We start from the raw sequence: 25148 nt of genomic DNA on the forward strand, positions 1-25148 counted from the left end.
TATACAAATACAGGAGACATTCTACAAAAACAATATAAAGAACCAACAGCAGGGACATATAATATGACAGGGTATTTTAAATCAACGCAAACCTCAATTCATGCGAACTTCATGGCTGATAAACAAACGCGCACAGCAAGTATTGACAATTGCAAGTAGCTAATAAAAGCATAAAAACTGGTATGCAGAACAATGAGTTTGAACACACAAAGTAGCCACAGCAAGAAAACGAAAGCTTTGATAACAGCTGAGGCAAGAAACCATATAAATGACTCAATCCACAACATTTGGGCATCAAAAGGCTTCCAAATTTCATCTCACTATACCCTCTTATCCCTGCTGAATCCATACTGAATTCTGTTAGAGCCAGGTCTGTTAGAGCCACGAGACATCTAGAACGATTCAGCACCAGCTATGCACAATATGCAGGAAGTAACGCAGCTGCTGATTACAAAACACAGATGCTTCCTCTGAGTATCTGTCTGTCTGTCTTGAGAAGTTGAGACCGATGACATGATTTTGTGGCAGTGTATAATCAATTCATACATATTCTATAACAGCTACATATACATATATGCATCGATTGATATAGATACAAAAACACAGTTGGAGTCATCCTTTCCCAGCATTCACCTCAAATGATATGCAACTCTCGTCCTGTAGTCAATACTAAACGCGAGGCGCGATAGCTTTGTTGGTAGAGCAGTGGTCTCATAATCCGGTGACCCAGGTTTCGAAACCAAGTCGACACGCTAGTAGTGCCCTATGATAAGGCATTAATCCTCATTACCTGGTCCCTCGGAGTGGACCTAAAGCCGTCAGTCCTATGGTTGCTTACCAACAGGCATTTATGCTTTCTTAGCAGTCAGGTAAAATAACCACCACTAAACTAAACTAAACTCTTTAGCTTCTTCAAGAATCCATACTCCTCCTGTCCATTCTAGTATGCTAGATATATCAACTCTCTCAACTTTTATTATGTCAATGGTCCATCCTGCTGGATGTACTGTTGCTTCAGTATAACCCAGCCGGTGAGTTCTGCACTGCTTTTCGTTTCCTCTCTTCAGTGCTCGTCTTCTCTGGTTTCTTAGACTTCTTCTTCCCCGTACTGCCCTTCCCTCCATCCGTGGATGTTATAGATTCCTTAGCCTTGCTGTTCTTAGACGCATTGCTTCCTTTCAATCCCTGTGAGTCTTTATGTGTCTTCCTTGGAGGCTGCTGCCTCTCCAGCGATGAATCTGACGTCATTGATCCATTGACAGGGGACTGGGACTGATGCGATGAGGTGGGCGACAGCTCCGATGATCCCTTGGGGCTCTTGGTATCCTTGCGTCGGATGTCTTGAGGATGAAGGAAGTCTTTGTCCAGCGGAGAAACGAGTTCTAGCTTGATCCGATGAGGAGAGGCTAAGATACTCTTGACCACCTCTTCGTGTTTGGCCCACTTTACGTCATTATCATTCACACCGATGATGAAATCACCTTCTTTCACTCCACTTGCCTGAGGAAGAGATTGATTAAAAAAATCCACAATTACAATACATCTTTTCTAATTTCACTAATTACAAATTACATTTTCTTTCATGTGAAATCATTATACCCAAAATCTGATCAGAAATACCATTCTAATAAATTCCATTACCAGTAATTTATTATTGCAACAGAATAAAGATGCACATCAACCTGTTTCCAACAAATTCGAACGGATAAGGCTAATCTTTTAATACTTGCAAATTATATCCCCCAAAATCATCTACAAAACTACAGAACACTGAAAAAATGAGAATTACTTTTATTTTGCAATAAGTGATTTTGTTCACACCAAGATTTCATATATCATGCATTGTGTCAAACTCTTTGGTAACTGATCTACATGTTTTGTCTCAACATACACTAAAGGTATACAAATCCTAACTTACTGCTGCAGCATATCCCTGGTCAACTTGAGCCACGATGACCGGTGAGTCTCCCCTGACCGTGAAACCATAGCCTCCCATCCCTCTCACAATCTCCACTATCCGTGGAGCTGTCCATTGGTTACGACTGTTGAAGATGGCAAGAGGACCCTACGCAAGAACAAATGCAAGGTATTGTTACAGGAAATGTTACATCTCTGAACATGCACAATTACACAATTTCTTGTTAATGATCTAAATCATTCTGGATTGAATGGAGTATTTCTGATGATTAAGAAGATGGGCAATTTCAACTACATCAATCTGATGATACAGCCTGCTCACAAAATAATGATCCAAATTTACATTTCATAATGATAATAGTAACAATAATTGGTGGTGGTTGTATATTTTACCAGACTGCTAAAAAAAAGCATAAATGCTTGTAAGTAAGCAACCAGATGGCCGACGGCTTTAGGTCCTCGCCGAGGGACCAGGTAATGAGGTTTAGTGCCTGACCAAAGGGCTATAATAATTCAACTATCTAAAGTTATACCTAAAACAGATTTAATTATCTTGAATCACCTCCCCCCCCCCCCCCCCCCCCAAGCATTTTCTGCGGAGTAACAATTTTTTGATGAACAATGGCAATGGGGAGACAAATTTTTGAGGTATATTAATATGCATTCCTACAACTTTCAGGAACTTTGGAGAATATCCAGATCGTTTTAAAGAACCACTTCTACTTACCACTAACAACATACAGTGACAATTTTATTCTCCATTAGGAATTTAAAGGAAGAAAGAATTCTATCAAACTAACAAACAGAATAATAGAGAGAATTCTTACTAGATTATGGAAGATATCTTTGACTTGGACTCTGGTGAAGTCTGGAACATGAGGCTTGGCAATCTGTGTGGTTTTACCTGAAAATAAGAAAGATAGAAGCCATGATTATTCAGGTCTCACATTGATAGATAATGCATGTGATTAGAAAGCAAGAAGTTGTTACGTTGTATGAAGAAGAATTTCAACACTATCAATTGCACACCAAATAACAGATTTTCTTTTTGGATTCTGACATAAAAAGCTATCAGGGATGCTGCAGTAACTGATGACTTCCTTAATGAAAATGATCTGATTCAATTACATGACAGTTGATATCAAACTGTCTCATTGTCTTAAAACCATGAGGAAAATAAAAATGAGGATAAGGTAAGAAAATGCATCAATTATTGTTAATCAAAATAATTCCATTGAATTAAAAAGCTAATGAATTTGGAAGTTGGTCAAATGAATAAATTAAATGATATGATTTCCATTAAATAACAGTTTGATATCAAACTGCCTCATTGTCTTACAACAATAAGGAAAATAAGAATGGGGAGAAGTAAAGAAAATGGATCAATTATTATTAATCAATATTAATTTCATTGAATTAAAAAGCTAACGAATTGGAAGTTGGATGAATTATAACATAATACTTCTCTAGTTTGTGTGCAGAATTATCTCAGAAAAAATGGGGCATTCATTTTTGTGCTTTCAAAGGGAGTGGAGAATGTGCATACATTGTGTGCGGGTAAGCCCAAATCTGATGACCGGGGTAATATTATGTACTGCGCCTAGAAACAAAGAATTAGGCGCATCATAAATGTGAGCTATCATTATTATAATTATTAAGACGAATACTCACTGAGGATTACAGGTGCATCCGGAAGTTCAAAGAAGTCATCCTCGTTGTCAAGGGACTGGTACCTGTGCATGGATTTACTGTGGAACTTCTTAAGAACCTCCTTCAATGTGTCAATCTTACGAAGCTGCTTTGAGAGGTCGTGAACCCTGAGGGCCTCCTCATGAAGCATCAGAGCCTGTCGAATGTGTGCCTTGCCTGCGGTGGTTAAGAGACAACACATTCATGTTACTCATCAATGATACTTAAAGGGATCTGGTAACTTTGTCTCAGATTCTGAAACAAAATCCTGGATTTAGTTCATGCTGCAATGATGATTATAAACCTTTAGGTCAGTCAGGAACACCATGACTTTTACAAGCCGATCGCCTGTCTGATTATCAAGATATTTATGATTGGAAATCGAAACCAAATTTCGCGTTTGCCTAATGCTTTCATAACACTACGGTCTATTGGGGAAAACAAGTGTGGTAAAACCGGTCACTCAAAGATTTTTACTTTTTTTAAGGCACTTCTTGATCATTTTGAAGCGCAATTTTGTTAAGGGCTTCAATATTACACCATATTACAGACACTGATAACACTGATAACACTGATAACACTGATGACATTGTTAAACGATGCCTTTAACCCATTTACTACTGAATTATTACATTCCCATAGGCTGTAATACAGATGCTACCCTGTTTCTAGAGGCAATGGGTTAGGGGGAATCAGACTTTATATAACATCTATACTCCTCTGTACAGCAGGTGAATATTTCATGAGGGTGTCTAGTTTTGGGTCAAACAGTCTCAATCTACGTGGAATATTTGGTTTCAAACACCTGTGCAAGGAAGCAAGGGAGGGGGACAAATATTGATCACATAAACTCAATCTTGTGTCATGCTCAGCATGGCCCGGGGCTTTCTTTCACTCACAAATACATGTACATGTTCTTCAGAGAGAGAGAGAGAGATAGAGAGATAGAGAGAGAGAGAGAGAGAGAGAGAGAGATAGAGAGAGAGAGAGAGAGAGAGATAGAGATAGAGAGAGAGAGAGAGAGAGAGAGAGAGAGAGAGACATTGATGTGATATACACTGTACTGTAATCCTTTGAGAGTTGGAAGAGGAATTGGGAAGACAAAGATTGCTTCAGAACTATGTGATAGCCGGTAGCTACCAGTGGTAACAGACAGGATAAAACAAGTTGGTGATATCACAATTTGATTACACCTACTGTACAACATGATCACAGGTACTTTGCAAAAATGAACTCAAGACAAGTTCAACCCCCTATTGTATGTTCAGATAACATTTACGTCGTTGTAATGTTCGCTCTTTCATACTTCAACAGGCGACGTCCAAGATCACTGAAAATACCTTAGCTTGTTTTTGTGATCGTGTTCTACATCTATTCCACAGCTTATGAAAGATCTTTGCCTCTTGACCTGTGCTTAGGATACATTGAATGCCGCCCTCTCTGATAAAGGTAATCACTCACCTAATCTCATTCTTTCTTCCCAGTTCTGAGGAGGCTGAAGGTCGGATTTCTCTGTGTTGTACATGGAGGGGAAGAGCCTCAGTAACGTCTCTGAATCGTAATCTTTCTCTGTAATATAAAAAAGGAATAAAATAAAGATTCCGTCATTAAAGAGACTCTTTAAGTTGCTACAACGGAAGAGTTACTGCAAAGCTTGTGATTTTTAGGAGGCATATGGATGACTGAACAATCTCTTTTCTTCTCTCCTGGAGCAGACAGATTGACATGTAATTTATGGTTTTCCTTCTAGACTCACATGCAGGAGTGTGTCAAACCCTAGCTGGCAACCTGAACCAAGAGATCGCTTAACAAGTTCAACAGGATAGTTGAAATCAATTGGATTTGTTCTATGATACATCCAAAAACAGAAACATAATAGTTGTTGTGGCCAAATAGCCAAAACAACATCTTCTGGCGATTATAACACTGGCAGCTAATGTCAGTTTGAGAGTACGAATCTGACTAGACTGTCTTAACCATAGACATCAAAACAGTCACAGATAAATACCTATATGATGCATCAAAGAACAATTCCCCCTGATACACCATGATATGTTTAAACAAAAACTTTTCATCGGTGTAAAAAAATAATCTTTTTACCACTTTTAAGACTTTCCAGAGCTGATTTGGTTGCCATACCTTGATTCATACTAGGACCGACAATAGCAATGGCAGCGTAGTGGTGCGCCCTTGCTTTGAAGTGCTGTGATTTGACGAGGACCATTGAGATCCATGAGTAAGGGATGTAGTCTTTAACCGTCTCCTGCATCATCATCTTGTGAACCTTGGTATACATGTCAGACACCTGCAAGAGAAGATGAGGGTTTCATGATTATTCTTGCAAAAGGATCTGCATTTTTTTTGTTAAATTGCAATTATTCTGTGGTTATAACAGCTTTTTCATCAAAATTATTTTTGCAGGCACTGATTTATAAAGTCATTTTCATCATTGGAATTGCAAATTTAATCCTTTAGTCTTGATAGTATCAAAAGCATTTGCAAGTGTTCCCTTTGTGACTTCAATAATATCAAGACTGTGAAATACTCATAATCTTATTAGTCACTTTTGTAAAAATGGGACATGAAAGGATTTTATAATACTTTGAAATTTACACTACAAATGGTTTGATTCAATAATAATGGGTGAATGATAGATATAGAATCTATTGAATACATACTAATAGTGGTATATTATAGTTTCATTACTTCAGCTGACATTGTAATGTCACTGTATAAGTAATTAAGCTATAATGTGCTGGCAATTATGCTAGATACATTTATAACTATAAGCCTTCAGCAAGGAAAGATAGGAGCATGAATGATATACTTACAACTGAAGCTTCTTTGGCAACCCTGACACAGCTCTCTATCGTCTCCTCTACTCCATCTAACACCAGCTTCTCAAAGATGCACTCTTGAACCTGGGCCTGGAGTATCAAATAAATAGATGTCATTCTAGTTAACTTTTCACTAGCACTAGTTGCTGACATTAGAATAGAATGATTGAAATCATAAATCAGCTCTAATACCATCCCATTGTCCTCCTATCAGCATCCAATCCTATAAAATGCAACATACTTAGAATCTTATCCCCTAATCATCACAGTATTAAGCCTGAGATAACAAAGCATTCCACCCATGATAAATGCATATCTTTATTAAGGAAAATCACTTCCTTAGAAAGAAAAAAAATATATTGAAACGTTGATGATTACTTGAGAAGAATTACAGTAAAGCTAAAATTAAAACAAATCCTTCATTCAGTATGAATTTCAATATTCATAAATGTGTTTGTTACATCTCAGTATCTTTTAATAATATTCAGCCATGAATAACTACATCTAATTTTGCCTGAAATCCATCTAGGCTCCTATGATTAGTTCAACTTACCAGCATGAGTCCACCAAGCATAGCCAAGACGGGTCCGCTCATGTCCATGCTAGGAGCATGGCTGAAATTCTCTCCTAGATACTTGAATGCCCCTGCTGCACTCTCAAAGCATTCTATGGCCTTGCTGACTCCATCTCCCATTGTTCTGTCCTGTGTAGTATGATAGAGAAACAAGAGGTGGGGAAGGGTTAATACTATTCGCTATGGTTCATCAAACTGAGGATGCATTAGAAATAAAATCAGTCAATACATATACTGTCAAACCTGCTTTAGTTATCACCTGTCTATATTTATTCAGTTTTATTTAAAAAACAGAGTAGTCTTTTCAGTGCCAGAGGCCTGCTTTACAAAAGAGCCCTGTATAAAGACCACATTTTTCATTTCCCTTGAATGTGGTTTCTCATTGAAACCTGTACTAAAGGAACCTGTTCATAAAGACCACCTGTCTATAGAGACCACTTTTCAAGTTTCCCTTGAGCGGTCTTTATATGAAGGTTTCACTGTATATTGTTTTTTTTTTACTGTTGCACTCATCTTGTGACATAGGAAAAAAGCCAATTTCATGCTTGCAGGTATGACTCGTGGTGATCATCAGAGCTCTATAAACGTTTATAAGTACCGTAATATATACAATATAATGACATCAATTTACTTAATTAGTTGGTTATTGCCATTTTATTCTGTGGAGTGTCAAACGGGCAGACCCAAAAGTTGGATGATGGATCTTGATGCAATTGCCAATTACTCCAGTCAGAGCAAACCTGATAGAGAATTGCACATGTACCTTTCTCATATACATGTACATGTGTACAATTTATTATGGGCTGACTGCTTGAAAGCATCCCACACTTAAAAAAAACACCACAAACACTGAATAATTCAAAAGAGCTTGGCTAGTAGATTTGAGGGTTGATACAAAAGAGCCATCTTTCAAAAGATTGCTGTAAACCTAGCGCTTCGACCTCTACTTTCTTTGTGGAATTATTCATGAACCTTTCATCTACATGGTGTCAGGGACAGGGTAGTGATCCATAAAAGTCACCTTTTTATTTCATGAATAGCTGCTGAAGATATTATTATCTCTGTGAAGGATTTCATGATTCTATAAATATTTGCAAGGACATTTGGTTTACAATTTTGTTATTAAGTATTGCCATGGACCTATTACGGATGGACATTCATCGTTTTCTTCACGAATTCATTGTGATTGTCTCCGTCAATGTCGTCTCAATATTACATTCCGTACATGTTTCTTCCCTTTGGTCTCATCATGGTCGCCGGCAAAAAGCCGGGACAGAATCAAGATAGTGATTTTACACATGTTAATCTATACATGCGCAGAAGATAATTACTCGCCTAAATCATGGAAAATAGATGTGCAGTTCTGGCTTATAATCGGAAATTGTTGTTCCGTGTACTGTACATGTATTTCTTTTTGAAAAGCATGTTGATATTACCAGATAGAGGTTATTTTGGGGTTGTGATTTAAAATCCCGCTTCCCCCTATTTCCTCATAATATTCCAGAGTTACACCGCACAGGAATGCTACAGATCATGGCCTTCTAATTGTTTTATATGGTCATAGGTGTGTGCGAAAGTTTGCAAATCAGTAATAATACATTTAATATCACCAAAATCGTCTGCTTTTCAACTTTGCTGCTCCCCATTGAGGATGCTTTTATTTAAGACACACTCTTACAGAGCACACCATCCAAACAAAACCCAAGAGAGGGAAACTGCTCCTTTGTCAATGACCGACAATGCTTACGCAGTCGTTATTGTTAAAACAGCTGAATGTTCTCATTAAGATGCACATAATCAGAAGGCGGCGACTATGATTGGATCAAAGAAAGAATAACGTTGAATGTCCATCCTTATTAAGTCCATGGTATTACTGAGCCAAATGGATGTATTCATTTTACTGGTATATGTATCTAAAAATAAACAATCAAAGCATTTTAAGTTTTGACATTGATTGTCTACATATACATGCTCACACTTACATCCATAGGCGCCGGAAGTGGGGGGGCAGGGGGGGCAGTTGCCCCCCCAGTCAAAAAAGTGGGGGGGCAAAACGCATTTTTGCCCCCCAAAAACGCCCCCCCCCCCCCTCCAAAAAAAAAAAAAAACAGTAAAGGAGTAAACATGGTTTGTATTTTTAATCCAAAAGAACGTAACAATAGTAAAAACCTGAATTAAATCACATATACAATTCCAATCAAAGAAAAAGGAAAGTTCACAGGAATTAAATTTCATAAACATTGCGCATGCCACCTATACGGTATTTTAAATGGAGGTCTCTATTATAGCGATACGCGCATATCGTGGACATATTGTGCGAGAATGGGAAAGCGTGTCCGTTTTTTTGTTATAGGGGTGAGAAGACATGAGCCCCTGAACGCTGGCGTACTGATAGGGGGGGGGGGGGGGTGGGGTTATGTATTTCTTATTCGAAACAAGTGATTTACAAATTTTGATGTTGTGACATGATTTTCCGGCATTTTTTCTCCATTTTTTTTGTAAGTCATACCTTTTTATGCGTTTGTTGGAAAATAAGAAATTCCCACATTACAGTCAGGCGAAATACGCTTATTTAGAAGCCTTTATGTCATGGTCTGCAAAGTGGCTGGGCTCGAGCCCCACCCCCCCACCCCTCCTTTTTTTTTAAAGTATGTTAAAGAGAAAAAGAAAGAAAGACGGAGAGAAAAATAAGTGACCTGCCAATGTCACAAATAAGGTGTAAACTAGATGGAATTCGACTGCGCGCAGTCGAAAATGATGCCTCCGTTATAGAGCAATTTTACAAACCAAAACAGAAAAAAAAAATTGAATTCACGTTCAATGGTAATCCATTGACAGGTTCTCAGAATATTGTGATTACAAGCAATTTCTCATATACATATATGACCCTTTGATCTTTGACCTCATGACCATAAAATCTACTCAGTTCATTGGCTCTGCAAGATGTTCTGAGTTAAATAGTAATCCATCTGTCAGTTCTAATGAGAATGCGTTCACAAGCTATTTTTGCATACATAATGGGCCCATGACCTTTGACCTTTGACCTTATGAACCAAGAATCTACTCAGTTCATTGGCTCTGCAAGTAACAAACATGACCTAATTTTGGCATGAATCCATCAATCGGTTCTTGAGATAACGCGATCACAAGCTGTTTTTGCATTCATAATGTGCGCTGTGGCCTTTGACCTTTGACCTACGTGCTCCAAAATCTAATCAGATTGTCTTCTTATGGTGATACACACTATCATTAAGTTTGAAGTTTAAATCTCCAGTGGTTCTTGAGATATTATGATAACAATCTCAATGTATGGAATTTCATAAGTTGACCTCTGTGACCCTTGACCTTTGACCTACGTGCTCTAAAATCTAATCAGATCGTCTTCCTATGGTGATACATACTATCCTTAAGTTTGAAGTTTTTACATCTCCAGTGGTTCTTGAGATATGATAACAATCTCAATGTATGGAATTTCATAAGTTGACCTCTATGACCCTTGACCTTTGACCTACGTGCTCCAAAATGTAATCAGATTGTTTTCCTATAGTGATACACACTATCACCAAGTTTGAAGTTTAAATCTCCAGTGGTTCTTGAGATATCATGATAACAATCTCAATGTATGGAATTTCATAAGTTGACCTCTGTGACCCTTGACCTTTGACATACGTGCTCCAAAATCTAATCAGATCGTCTTCCTATGGTGATACATACTATCCTTAAGTTTGAAGTTTAAATCTCAAATGGTTCTTGAGATATCGCGCTAACAAACTCAATACAAGGAATTTCATAAGTTGACCTCTGTGACCTGTGACCTTTGAACTACGTACTCCAAAATCTAATCAGATCGTCTTCCTATGGTGATAAATACTATTCCCGAGTCTTAAGTTTAAATCTTAAATGGTTCTTGAGATATTGTGATAACGGTCAAACGGGACGGACGTACGGACGGACGTACGGACGGACGGACGGACGGACGTACGGACGGACGGACGTACGGACGGACAACCCGAAAACATGATGCCTCCGGCACCACCTTCGGTGGCGGAGGCATAAAAATGCTCATCTGACCGTAATTAAATGCTTAAAACCCCAGAGCTTACGGGGGCTCCACCCCCGGACCCCACCAAGGGACCTAAGGCGGGCCCCTGGATGCTCATTTGACCGTAATTAAATACCTATAACCCGCGAGCTTCCAGGGGCTCTGCCCCCTGGACCCCACCAAGGGCCCTAAGGCGGGCTCCTGGATGCTCATCTGACCGTAATTAAATACCTAAAACCCCTGAGCTTCCGGAAGCTCTGCCCCCTGGAACCCCACCAAGGGCCCTAAGGCGGGCCCCTGGATGCTCATCTGACCGTTATTAAGTACCTCAAACCCCTGAACTTCCGGGGCTTTGCCCCCTGGACCCCACCAAGGGCCCTAAGGCGGCCCCCTGGATGCTTATCTGACCTTAATTAAATACCTAAAACCCCTGAGCTTCCGGGGGCTCTGCCCCCTGGACCTCACCAAGGGCCCTAAGGCGGGCCCCTGGATGCTCATCTGACCGTTATTAAATACCTAAAACCCCTGAGCTTCCGGGGGCTCTGCCCCTGGACCCCACCAAGGGCCCTAAGGCGGGCCCCTGGATGCTCATCTGACCGTAATTAAATACCTAAAACCCCTGAGCTTCCGGGCGCTCTGCCCCCTGGACCACACCAAGGGCCCTAAGACGGCCCCTGGATGCTCATCTAACCGTAATTAAATACCTAAAACCCCTGAGCTTCCGGGGGCTCAGCCCCTTGACCCCCTGCCGAGGCTCATGCCCTGGACCCCACGCCAATTTACGCTCTACCTGATCGATAATACTCCACTTTGAAAAACGTTCCGCGGGACCTGCATATAACGTGTAAGACTGGTGGTGATGCAGATTTTTCGTCTGCCCCCCCCCCCCCTTCCGAATTTTTTTCTCATTACGTCACTGCCCCTGGAAAGTGAGCCCCCTGGAATGTTTGCCCCCCCAATCCCAAACTGCTTCCGGCGCGCCTGCTTACATCACATTACATATATTCAGTGCATCCATTGGCAACTTTCTGTCTCCTGAACAATATTCAAAGACTTTATCATGTCAAATTCAAAAATATAAGATAACATGGCAATGAACCAAAGCGGCAGGTGCAAATATATACAGTGCAGTTTTACTGCATGCTAATTCATATCCTGGATACCGGTAGTTTTTTTTACAAAGACAAACAATTGGCCGATTCTATCACACAAGTAGTTTGTCATCAACCCATATTTTAAAGAATGCACAAATGGGTCATATTCTACATTCCTAGGGGATTGGTGTTATGGAATCAACAATGCTATATTAATAAGCCATGGACTATTGCCCAATTACATTGAAATGGCGTCATAATAATAGCCAGGTTGTCAACAATTGTATAATATTTTTCTGAATTCCAGAATTGAAATTCATGTAGATTACTGGTGACTAATACAATAAAAATGGGCTTGATGGTCAGGGAGTTGCAAGCTAGATAATTTAATGTTCTTAAATGGCATTAGTAAACTATCCTTCTCTCTGTATGGAATTTCCAAAGTATCTTCACCTTCATACGGAAGGTGAGAAAGGTAATTCTTGTATAAAACACTTTGATCAAAAGCCTTTGCTAATGGTAAAAAAAAAAATCAATAGCATAAGCGTGGCTACAGCAGTGCATACAGGGTGTATGTCAAGGCACACATGATTAGAAGATGCATGAAATCGATCCCAACCACCAAAAAATGATTTTCACTACTTTTTTTTTATTTGGCCTTCAAAAGACAACTGTCTGATGTGACATCCAAGTACTCTGAATTAAGTACTGTCAAATTGATGTCATGATCCAATGTAGTGCTTTAACCATTTCATGGTAGAGCTTCACATCTGTACTGCAGTCAGGAGAATTAGTCTCCATGTAACATTGTGGCCCCATTTATCACCACATACACTGCACATGTATTGATAATGTCACCAGCCACATAGCACGCATATTCTAGAATGCCTATGTAAACTAATCTTGCCGAGGGCTCACTAAAATGGCAACTCCCTTCGTCAAAACACCTGTGGGTGGCACTCCAGCTCTGCATGCATTGAGTGTCACCTTATGAATCAAACACTCCATCACGATTAACATCAACAAGCAAGCTAGCTAGGCTGTTTGAAAGATGTATACAGACGGTTATGACAATCGTCTGTATCTTTCAATGGACTTGCTGGTTGCTGATGCCTGAATTTCAAGGAATTATCAAAATACCGAAAGTTCTTGAATGGTTCTGAATGGTTTCGACTTTCTATTGCTAAACAATGCAAAAGAAAAAGACAGAAAAGTAGAATGAAGACCAGTGATGAAAGAGGAACAGATAATATGAGAGGGAAATAGACAGGCAGGGAGATAAAGTGAGAGAAAGAGAAAGACAGACAGAGAGACAGAGAGAGACAGACAGACAGAGAGAGAGAGAGAAAGAGAAAGAGATAATGAGAGCGAGGAAGAGGGATTAAAAAAGGGAAGGTAAATTGGGAGAGGGGAAGAGAAAAAATAGAAACTATTGATGGAGACACTTGTACAAATGAGTAAAGTGAATTGAAAGATAGAGGAAAAGGGATAGGGAGAGTGAGATGGACAAAAGGAGACAGATAACTAAGGAAATACAGGGAGTGACCCATTTACCATCACATATGAAAACAAAAAATTATTTCAAGGTGTGCTAGATGTAAAAGAATCTCTCACATGGTGCATCCGCAAACCTACTGTATAATAATATTTAAGTTTGATATATATACTCTAACATTTGTCACAAACCACAAATTCCTGCCAACACTTAAACCTGGCTCAAAGCCCACCTCACAAACCTACATACCACAAAGTAGGATATGAGGACACCCAAATTGCATGACTTTCATTATCCTCTTATACAGGGCGTATCATAATAAAGGATATTGAAGTTTAATGACGATTTATATGAAAACTACTGATTTCATAATCAAGCATTTTATGTCTGTTGTAAAGGACAGAATGTCCTCTTTTTAATGACACCCCGATCATACTACTACTGTCACAGTTGACTGAATAACAAAGCATTGCTGTCCACCATGTGAAAGGTGCACTGTGACAAGTTAGCATTCACAGATAAATTCTAAAGATTAGTGCTTGTGTCAGCCCAGACATATTGAAATGCTGAACAATGAGTGGATTATGTGTCTAAGAAGGAAATGTTATCAAACTTGGCACAGTGCACCTTTCACATGGTGGACAGCAATGCTTTGTTATTCAGTCAACTGTGACAGTAGTAGTATGATCGGGGTGTCATTAACAAGAGGACATTCTGTCCTTTACAACAGACATAAAATGCTTGATTATGAAATCAGTAGTTTTCATATAAATCGTCATTAAACTTCAATATCCTTTATTATGATACGCCCTGTATATGTAAGTAAACCAAATTCAGATCAATCTGGCAGAGTCTTGTGAGTAAATCTACCATCCCTGGCCTGAGTCATGAAATACACATGAGCCAAATCCCCTCGTTTGAATCTGCCATCTCCTATGATACTTCCACTGATTAAAACATGTAACAGTAGACAGACTGTTATTAGGACGAGCTAGCGTCTTCATCACGCCCAGGCCAGTGCAATAATGATGAGGCGTGTGATCTCTGGCATCTTTCACACCAGTTACTAGTCTCACAAAATATTAGAATGTGTCCACATGTGCTTTCTTATTAATCTACCTCTTGAAATAACATTGAAATGAATCTTGCATGTTTAAAGAAAAATAATATGTATATTCTAAATATCTCCAATTATTTTAAACCTTACAAGAGCAACAGGATTGCTGCCTCTTGTTTGTACAAATGCTTTTTAAAATGTCATCCTTCACCTCTATTGCCCCTGTTTCCCTACCTTAATTGTTAATACCTAAGGATTGTGTTTTACTTATTTCTTTCTTTTTTCATAACTGTGGGTCTCAATTCTGATGAGTGAATGTACATAAATGAAGTCCCTTGATAAGAACACAATGAAACCTGTACAAGAAGGGTCACATAATATGAGAGCACATGGCCATGTACTGCTCCAAACATGAAATAGGAGAAAACCGCAATCAATTAATTATTCATTTCAGAGGTGCCTAACAGACTCTGACTTGTTTGTATTTAATAAAGCACAGTTACGTGGCAATGAGTGGTGAGAGAATCCAGAGAAAGTAAACGGCAATATGGGAATAAGAAAGCAGAACGCTCCAGGGCTTGATGATGCCACATTCGTGATTCATTCATGCCCTTTTTTTTAAAAGCCAAATAATCACATCCAATTAAAATCACTTCTCCAGGCAATATTCCAGCTCAGATGAAGTTGTCACGCTTCTTTCTCAATACCTGGGTCTCCTCAAGTCGCATCATAAAGCAAACTGTTTCCTGAAGTCCATATCTATATTCTAATAACCATGTGTCCATATCTATATTCTAATAACCATGTATCTCTTGGTACATTTTCCGTTGACAAGCAGGTTTCGTATTTGACACTGGTGTCTTTTACCTAATAATCAACTTTCCAGATTTTACTGGTCAAATTATCCTAGTATCACTGCTATATTACTCCCCTCTTTATCATTTCATTGTAATGGAATTTACAATTTAATAATTGTTCATGTCTTTAAATGATCCGAATAAAGACTAAAAGACTGAAATTCATGAAGCGGGCAAAGCAATGAGCATCATTTTGGAGACTTAAATTACTTCTATGATAAAAATGACAGTTTTTTTAAATCATTGATTCATTGATTTTATGACAATATCAATCAGTAAGATTGAAGACGCTTCCAATTCATTTCTTACTTACTTTTATGTTTACTTTGATGTTGAAGCGTAAAGATAAACTTATTTGCCCCTCCAGGTAATGCTATCTCTCTGGTATGGACTGTACTTAAAGGGGTGGCTGTACCAATATTTCCCAAGGATGGATTTGAACTGATTTACAGTTGTTGCTCTGACTGCTGAGTCTGGTAAGGAATTCCAGTTGTTGCAACTTCGCACAGAGAAGGAATTTTGACGAAGCACAGATTTACACTTTGGCTTCCTTACTTTCATAGTGTGGCCTCTGGTTCTGGATTCATGGACTAGTTGAAAAAATTTATTGATATCCACCCGGTCAATTCCTTTCATAATCTTAAAGATTTGAATCAGCTCAGCTCTCTGTCTTCGGTAAATGTTCCATTTTAATGATAGTATCAGAGATTCATTATAATGGGACCACCTCATGTTGGGTTCGCAACAATGCCCTTATATGCCCCCAATGCTTACAATGTACAGACTGTACTAACCTGCTTTGCTCCCATCTGGGTAAAGAGAGCTGAGATGTTAAAGAGAATGCTACCCTTCTCAAAAGCAACAGACTTCTGTAGTGATGGCACACCTGTCAATGCATCGTACCTGTAGCAAACATACAAAGGATTGGAAATAATGTTTAATCATAAATGGCAATAATAATTCTTTTTCAATAACAATTTTCAAAAAGATTATAAATTTCATATTTGAAGGTACTGTATACTCTCTACTGGGGAGCAGAGAGTGATTTCGCCTTGGAAATGGAAAGCTTATAATAAAATCTCTGGAGAACTAAAAATGGGTTCTGAAAATAAACACCAATGCCTTTTCTTATTGACAATTTGGTGTGATTAAATCTCAGCTTTCAATAGCAAACAAAAATGAGCTCCTATAAAAAGAAAAAAAATCTATGGGTAATTTCAAATTTCTATGAGGGCCTGTAGCCCCTGACCCCCATACACCTTTGTATATTTCTGTTCATAGCACTTATTGGATATTCTTTATTTGTTGTCAGTATTCAACACCTATAAGGCAACTAAATGAAAGCAGTTTTTTTGGTGCACTTAATTGGCATTCAGACTTTGACCACTTAGATGAAACTCACACGTAGAAATACATGCCAACTATAATGCAGGTACATTAACAATGTATGGAGTGAATAATGAAGTTCATTTTACACATAATGCAAGTAAATATCAATCTTCCAAATCCCATTTCACTTCAATTGATTACATGTATTTTAAACCAGTAAATATTGAAAATTAATGAACCATACATACGAACACTATAGCTTTCTGCCAGCAGAATGGAAACCTAACAAGCCCTAAGTGTTGCTCTTTTCAAGTTCCCTCCTCCTGCTTTACAGCCTGAGCTTTTAAACAATTTAAACAATCTCATGGTTCTGCACCATAAATCTGGCATAACAAATCTGAATCAGATTCCCACGATTCCCTAGCTGCTAGCCTCCCCACAACAGTTTGGTTCAGTGTTCGAATCATAATCGAATCACAAACAAATAGGCCATTCATGCGCGATGACAAGTCTAGGTATTTTCTATTGTTATTTTCTTCGGTTGTGGCGCGAGAAGTTAGACAATAACCCACTGTGTGGCCAACTGGCCATGAATTGTGGCACCTTCATGTATGTGACTGTTAAAGGGTATTTAGAACATTATCTGTCTTCTACATTCTTATAGGTATTAAATTGGAGAAGGTTTTATTTTCTCTTTCATGAGCAAATCCATTTGGAATCATCCTTAGTTTTTAGGCTACAAAGATGTATCTTAGCAGATTTATAATGAAAAAAAATTGTATTCAGACAAAACATTGTTGTACTAAAAGTTCTAGATCTTGCCCATACAGCAAGACACTTGGTACTTTTCTATTGAACACTTAAGCTCTTCCACAAAAAGCTAGTTTGCATCCCATTAACCTCTTTAATATTTGTTTATGTATGATGTTCTACATAGAGTGTTGGTTTCATAGAAATATGTTCAGACTCCAAAAAACAATCTAACCCTGTATAGCATGCAATCTTCAACATTTTCTTGATTTTGTCTTTGCCAAAAATGATGATAATAATAATATGGAAGTTTATGTGCATGTATTTCATTGCATATCAGAGCATGTATCATATGAAAAAATGTAAACATAAAATCTCATTCCAAAATTCCATCTTTGAATGCTGTATTTCAAAATGATGCATATTTGAGGCCTCTTATCTTAAACAAAGTTCAAGTGCGATAACAGGGCATATCTCAGAAGGAAATAAATTTCACAGTCCTTGAATCGTGAAAAATATCAATTATATTCACAGACGATATCCAAATAAGGGAGCGCCATCCAAATTCTTTGGAGAGGTCACTTTTTCAAATAAATAACTTGACTGAAGCTGGCTGGTATACTCTGCTTGGCAATAACCTAAGAAGAGGCCTCAACTAAAATGTCACAATTCTTGTCAATATTTACTTTAGGGCTTCGGTATTTGCATGATTTCTTTTATATCTGGACAAGGGGTTGGCAGTACAGGTCTTACAGAGGAATTGTGTATGTAATGCATATAAAAAATGGCCTCAATCTTTTTTTAAATTAACTTGTTACATATACTTATTCACAACAACATACTATGTACATGTATGGCTCTGCAATTTCTAAATAAAGAAGATAAAGTTGGCAATAATAGGAGGGAATAAAAACATTGTGTTGACTTGAATATAACTATACAGCTCAAATGCTTGGTGAATATCAAATGTATTTTTGGAATATCTGCATTCGTAATGTTTGCTCTTTTGTGTAAATGTCATATTTCAAGTGTATTGCAATCAGCACCCCCCCCCCCCCCCAACAACATAACAGAAGATAGAGACAGTATATCTCTGGACATATACTGATGTGGTATATAGTATAAACATGTACATACTGGTATGCTGATTCAAAAACAAATAATAACTGTTCTATAGCAAACTTGTGTTCATCCAATGTTAGCATCATACAGATGGAATACACACCATCTTTCAAAGAATAATTGATGAATAACCAAGTCCTTGAAAGGCATCTATTACTGCTGGCACACATACACATCACAATTTCCTTTCACGTGACATGATGATAGGCCTATTTGGCAAAGATAATGCTACAGTAACATGTCAGTTTGCCAAGATGAAAGCTTGCACTTTCAAACTCAATTATTATGTTATCATTTGATAAAAACAAAGTTGTTTTTTCTATTCCTTTATCTCTTGATGATGAAGCTCACTTCAGCCAAGTTGTTCACCTTGACTACCTGTTCTTCTGTGACAAGCTACAGAGAAACATACAGCTGACTCATTAGATAGCATGCTCAATACCAGATCATACGCAATATTTGAAGGTAATATTTTATCACAAAAGACACTCCCCCTGTCCACACACAACATTTTCCGTGACTAGTCATGATTAGCTATACCGTTTCGCGATAGTGATACCGTTTCGCGATAGTTTTACGATGAAAATTGTAGGTGTGGACGCTCACTAACGATACGTCGTATAACGAAACTAGTCTAACGAAACGCAGGTTTGGGCATCGTTTCGAACTGAAACTCAATAAAGAATCACGCCTAATCACGGAAATGTTGTGTGTGGACAGGGGGACCCCCTGGGGGAGTGTAACTAGTGTAACTAACTGGGCGGGGCTTAACGTGACCTCGAGCGAAAAGAGACCAGACTGTAGAGTTTCAGGATTACTTTCTTCTGTTTATGGACATCCTTGAATTTATACGATGATTATTTATATGACGTTTCTTGTGTGTGGACACTTTGAAATTTAGACTATGATTCTTTATACGACGTTTCGTTATAGAGTTTCGCGATAAATTGTTTTGTGTGTGGACACGCTGATAGTCAGGAAAAGCAAACTATCTGCAGAATAGGCCTTCATCAACAAACTTGTTAATAGATCAAGGTTCACCAGGCCTTCTTGGTGAGATATGATATGTTTCCCGTCAAAATGAGACTTTTACTAGATTATAACAAATGTGGTGGTCAGGATTTTTATCATGAAAGACAATTCTGGAAGTGGAGTAGAAGGAGAGCTCATCCATAATCCCTCAAGTTGTCAGATGTGATTTTTAGTCATTACAAGAAGATCATAGACATCCCAGATCATACTTGTTAACGACTCTATTGAAAATGGCTTAGAAAAAACAAAAACTACCTGTAAGATACATCTAGACACTATCTGTTGATCAGATTTGATTTTAAACCACTGCAGGAGATAACCATGAGAAGAAGTCGTTAGGCCTAGATCAATGTAACATGCTGCCTTCGCCTTTCTTCTAATTTGGGTCGTTTATTTCAATGTCACGATCAATTTGTACAGGGGCGCTGATTTGCGTGAGATCTAATCAACATCTGTAATAAACGTCAGATAAACAGGCACATGAGTGGGTGAAGATGGTTGATGGAAAAATTAACAAGATGAAGATGAGAAGATCAAACTTTCCTTCGGGGCTGTTCAGGCTAATCAAAATAACAAACCAATATCACTTATCCCTCAAAATACATTTATAATTGCTTTCAAGATGCATGTGCTACCTACAATAGAAACAGATTTCAGACTTGGTAGTTACCTTCTCATTTTATTGTTTTGTTTTATCGTGGAATACAGAGCAAGAAATGTTCATTTTCTTTTTGTCAATGCTCAATAGACGAATAGACAAATTGCCACAACAACTAGCAGTACTGAACACCCCTAATAGGCCTCTCAATAGCCCTACAATAATTCTTCTCTGACATGTCTTTTATTAATACCGTAATTAACCTTGTATAAACCGCCCTCGTGTATTAACTGCACCCCTCTTTTTTTCGCCCTTAAAAAAAAAAAAAAAAAAAAAAAAAAAATTGCCAAGATTTTTTGTAAGATCATTACGGTAATGTAAATTAAAAAACAGTAGGGACCTAGGATATAACCTTGTGGTACACCATGTAATAGAAGAAAAATTTGAACAATTATTATTATTAACTACATATTGAGATCTATCAGAAAGATTACTTTCAAACCAAGATGACAGACAAATTTGAGTGTTGTTCTAGTTTACGAGTAGTGAGTCAACACACCGATTACTGAGCTGGGAGACATTTCCAGGCAATAGCGCCAGGTGGAGGGGCATAAATCGAAACTTTTAATTTTTTTGTTTTTTGTTTTTTTGGTGTACCGTGTATAAGCCGCACCCCCGACTTTCAATTTTTTTCGGCGGCAAAAAGGTGCGGTTAATACACCGTTAATTACGGTAGATAAATAGATCTGTCAGAGAAAACAATAGGTTTCAGGCTGCTTTCTCTTTTTTGTAGGATTAGATGGGCACTTGTATACTACACATCTTGCTCATACATGAACCTCAATATGTAGATCTGCTCAAATAATTTCTCTTTTGGCAAGTGTGTGGCTAATGGGATCCACAGATCAAACAGGCTTTATTGAGCTAAAGATAGCTAATAAATCAGGTCTCGTTAAGATGAAACCCAGTCAAATCTCTATTTCATGACAACAAATAATTGTTCTCTTGAAGGGTTGCAACAAGACTATTTGAAACACTTGGAACAAAGATAAAGCTTTTTAGCATCAAAGGATATAGCTGTAAAACCTGCCATCAAGTATCGGTGAAATGGATTTTAAAGCCCATGTAGAAAGTTTCTCTAGTGATGGAAAATGCCACTTGATTTCTTGATTTGGGATTACTGTTCCTTTGCCGATTGTCTTGTACACACATTATGTACTTGTATAAATACAAATCACATTTTAAAAACATTTGCCAGGATGTTGTTTCAACGTTACTTAAAACTGTTTGTGTATATGGTTAAGGTATTCTGTTATTCTGAATGGTATTCATGCAGTTCATCAAATAACACACACTTGTGATGATTTAAATGTTGGAATTTGATTTATTTCATAATTTGCTCAAAAAGCCATCATATTTAAGTAAATTTTAGAACTGGAGAAAACAACAAATATATCAACAATTACATGACTCAAATATAATTTAGTCCAGGAATTCACATGCATCAACGATGATGTGTGAAATGATTAATGTTCATTTGATGAAAATCATGTACCGTTCAGCAAAGGCTTTGATAAATTTAATGTCCATACATCATGCACAGTTATGTGGCTACAGGCACACTGTGAATTGTTACCCTTCTGTTTAAAAAAAATCAAATCAATTTTCTTCATTAAAAAAGCAGAGTTATGCAAACAGTGAACAATATATAAGCCCACAAAGCAAATAACCATTGTACAGTTCAACCTCGAATGCAAACATGACCAACTACACGTACAATGACGGCATGCTATGGATCGACTACTGTAGTTTATGTTTTTAAACTTTATTGTGATTTTGGGGGGAGGCAGTGGATTCCATTTAAAAAAAAGATTACATAAAAATGAAAATAGCTTGTTTCATAATTGTGGCTGGAGGGAGGTGGTTATAAATATTTCCTACAATGGTTCAACTTCAGAGTGGGATAAGTTTGACGCTCCAGCATTCCAGCTACAGGGCAATTCCACGGTAACGGAAGGACACTCAGACAAGATTTTTGAACTTCAGGTTCATACTAAAAGAACTGTTTTATTAGTATAAGATGTGAAACAGTACAGATATAATACCTATATAAGTGCCTTTAATTCTCCCCAAAAAAATTGTCATTATAGTTAAGTAGTTTAAGAATGTGCATATTAATTATCTCGGTAACGGAAGGACATGGTTTTTCCAGTTAATTAGTGTTTATCCAAACTTTGTGAAGTTGATGAAGCTTTCCACTTGACTGAAACACGTTTTGTTCCCCATAGTTTAATACATACTAATAAAACATTTCTTTTAGTATGAACCTGAAGTTCAAAAATCTTGTCTGAGTGTCCTTCCGTTACCGTGGAATTGCCCTACAGTATATCACAAAACTCAAAACTAAAATCTATCGGTGATATATTTTGGTTCATTTATCAGGTGAATGTTGACAAATGACAATGACAGAAGCTTGAATGCCATTTGTAATTTTTCTTTAGTACTTGTAATTTGTTTAGTACTTTGAGTTTTGTAAGATACATTAAACAGTGCACATCACTTGTTTTACCAGAAATAGTACATGTAGTACATGCAGTTGTATGATGTTACAGAAACTCTCTCATTCTTGTATAGCTGCATGTAGTATCATGACATTCATGAAGAGTGACACATCCAATGTTCTGGGAGATGGTGATGCCTACCAAGACCAGTCTCACAGTGTGAGATGCTGAGCATCCTTGAGAAATTGAAAGTTGAACTTGAGTGCAAGTATCTGCATTGTCACCTCTTATTGTTGTGGGGAATGGTTTCCTTCATTATTATCTCTGGGGAGTCTTTGACATTCCATATTTTGCCCACAAAGATGATAGAGGCCAGCTAAGGAGCATTCAGCAAGCTATGGTTGCCAACTTAGCCCAACCACCCTAGCTCTCCCCTTCCCCTATCACCAATGTATTAAAGGTACTATGTCCCATTTGTAGGCCAAAGAAATGAAAAAGTTAAATTCCAACTGCATTTGAAAGATAATACTTATTTAGAACTTCCCTAAAAAAGGTGGGGCTTGAAAATGTCTTCAAGTGGGAAAATAATGACTATTAGTTGTCAAATCGACTTTGGGTCTATAGAGCCCAAAAGTAATAGTCTTGATTTTCAGACAATTGTACCGAATGGTCATACGTTTTATGCTGCGCAAAGATTCAATCAGTTTAATCTTGGCTATCACAAGAAGTGGGTTATTGATGTAGACAAATGCTCATGTACCCTTTACAACTCTTTTCATGTATGTGATTACCAAAGAAGAAAAAAAGCCAGTCAGTCACTCAATAGTGTCTGACAGTGAAGTCTAGCAAGTAAAAGGGTTTCCTTGCATAATTTGAATATGAGGACTCTGCTAACGTTTAAATTTCACAGATGGGACATACATGACATATTCATAATTCCTGCAAAGTTCTACAGAATTTGAGGTTGGCTGCAAAAGGGACATAGTACCTTTAAGAGCTTTGGTTCAGTAACAGTCCACAGTCGTTGCAATATAATGTAGATTTGCAGTCTCACTTACAAATAAACAAACAATCAAACAAACAAATATCAATCCAAAATATCAAATTAAATGCAGCCTAAAATGGGGATAAAAATATCACAAAAAGAGACATTCTTCTGGATCTGATCCTCAAAAAAAAAAAGAAGACCTACAAAACAAATTTAATAGCAAATACCCCCAAGATTTCATTCTTATCTCTTTTCAATGATACTCATCTCTTGGTTGAGGATAACTATTCACATTGGGCATCTCCTCTGCAGCATTAGTCAATTCCAAATCATCTCCAAGCAGCATTCAATTAAGCCAATTAAACACCTATAAATAGCATCTCCAGGCGATGATTAATTGATAGAGTTGTCAATTAGTTCTCCTCCTATATCTTGATATGTTTATAGCTAGCTATTACATAACCACCTTACCCTAATCACTATTTACATGAACATGTATTGTAGGTATTCATACAGGGCAGTACTTGTACTTTGGAGCTGTCTAAACTAATAAAATATATTTTCTTCTGTTGACTCTGCCTCCTTCAATCTTGAAGATTCTTAAGATATTAAGTGCATGGTGTCATATTAACATAGTTTTATTGATGGTTTGAATTTGCTTATAATATGAAAGGCTTCTTGTCATACATTGTACACATTTGTACAGAGTAAAGATGGGGGAGATAATTAAATATAGAAAACCAAAATCCAGAGGGCATGCCAAACAAAACCAACCTTTAAAACTAAACCATAAGGAGAAATAAAGGAAAATATGCCTGGTAACATTGTCTTTCACCATCTTTCATGGTCTTGTATATACTCCTACAATTAAAACATACACAGTATATATATATATATATATATATATATATATATATATATATATATATATATATATATATATATATATATATATACTAGGGTCATCATAATTCATTACTTGATCTCAGGGCCAGCTAGCTTCACAATCCAGTGACTTGACCAAACACTATAGGAAACCATTCAAATCAAAAAGGCTCTTTTGAATACCTCCTTTTGGAAGTCTGGCATAAGCTGCAGTTTCCTATTGTCTCTGTCTTTACAAACCAGCCAAAAGAAATCTTTTCAGCTTGGTTTACTCTCCTATTGTGACGGAGCCACAGAGAGTGGGTCAATTGTACCTTCCAACGTTTACTTTTACCCTCAACAAAAGCGTTCTATTGTCTATCTAGTCTTTAGAGGGAGTAT

At 37.6% G+C, this 25148-nt stretch overlaps 1 protein-coding gene across 2 annotated transcripts in view; it reads right to left on the reverse strand.

Moving 5' to 3' along the window:
- Positions 1-25148, reverse strand: part of LOC580747 (rhophilin-1) — a 45990-nt gene continuing 20842 nt past the window's right edge. For both annotated transcript variants that reach the window (XM_780785.4, XM_003724133.3), the window contains 9 exons: positions 16357-16465; positions 6997-7146; positions 6438-6533; positions 5746-5911; positions 5068-5175; positions 3589-3783; positions 2745-2821; positions 1919-2065; positions 1-1500 (listed from right to left, as the gene is read on the reverse strand). In XM_780785.4, the coding sequence (XP_785878.2) occupies positions 1015-1500; positions 1919-2065; positions 2745-2821; positions 3589-3783; positions 5068-5175; positions 5746-5911; positions 6438-6533; positions 6997-7146; positions 16357-16465 (1534 nt within the window). In that variant the 3' untranslated portion in view covers positions 1-1014. The remainder of the gene's footprint in view (positions 1501-1918; positions 2066-2744; positions 2822-3588; positions 3784-5067; positions 5176-5745; positions 5912-6437; positions 6534-6996; positions 7147-16356; positions 16466-25148) is intronic.

Source organism: Strongylocentrotus purpuratus, unplaced genomic scaffold (genome assembly GCF_000002235.5).
Source record: "Strongylocentrotus purpuratus isolate Spur 01 unplaced genomic scaffold, Spur_5.0 spur5_scaffold_8, whole genome shotgun sequence".
NCBI classification, from domain to species: Eukaryota; Metazoa; Echinodermata; class Echinoidea; order Camarodonta; family Strongylocentrotidae; genus Strongylocentrotus; species Strongylocentrotus purpuratus.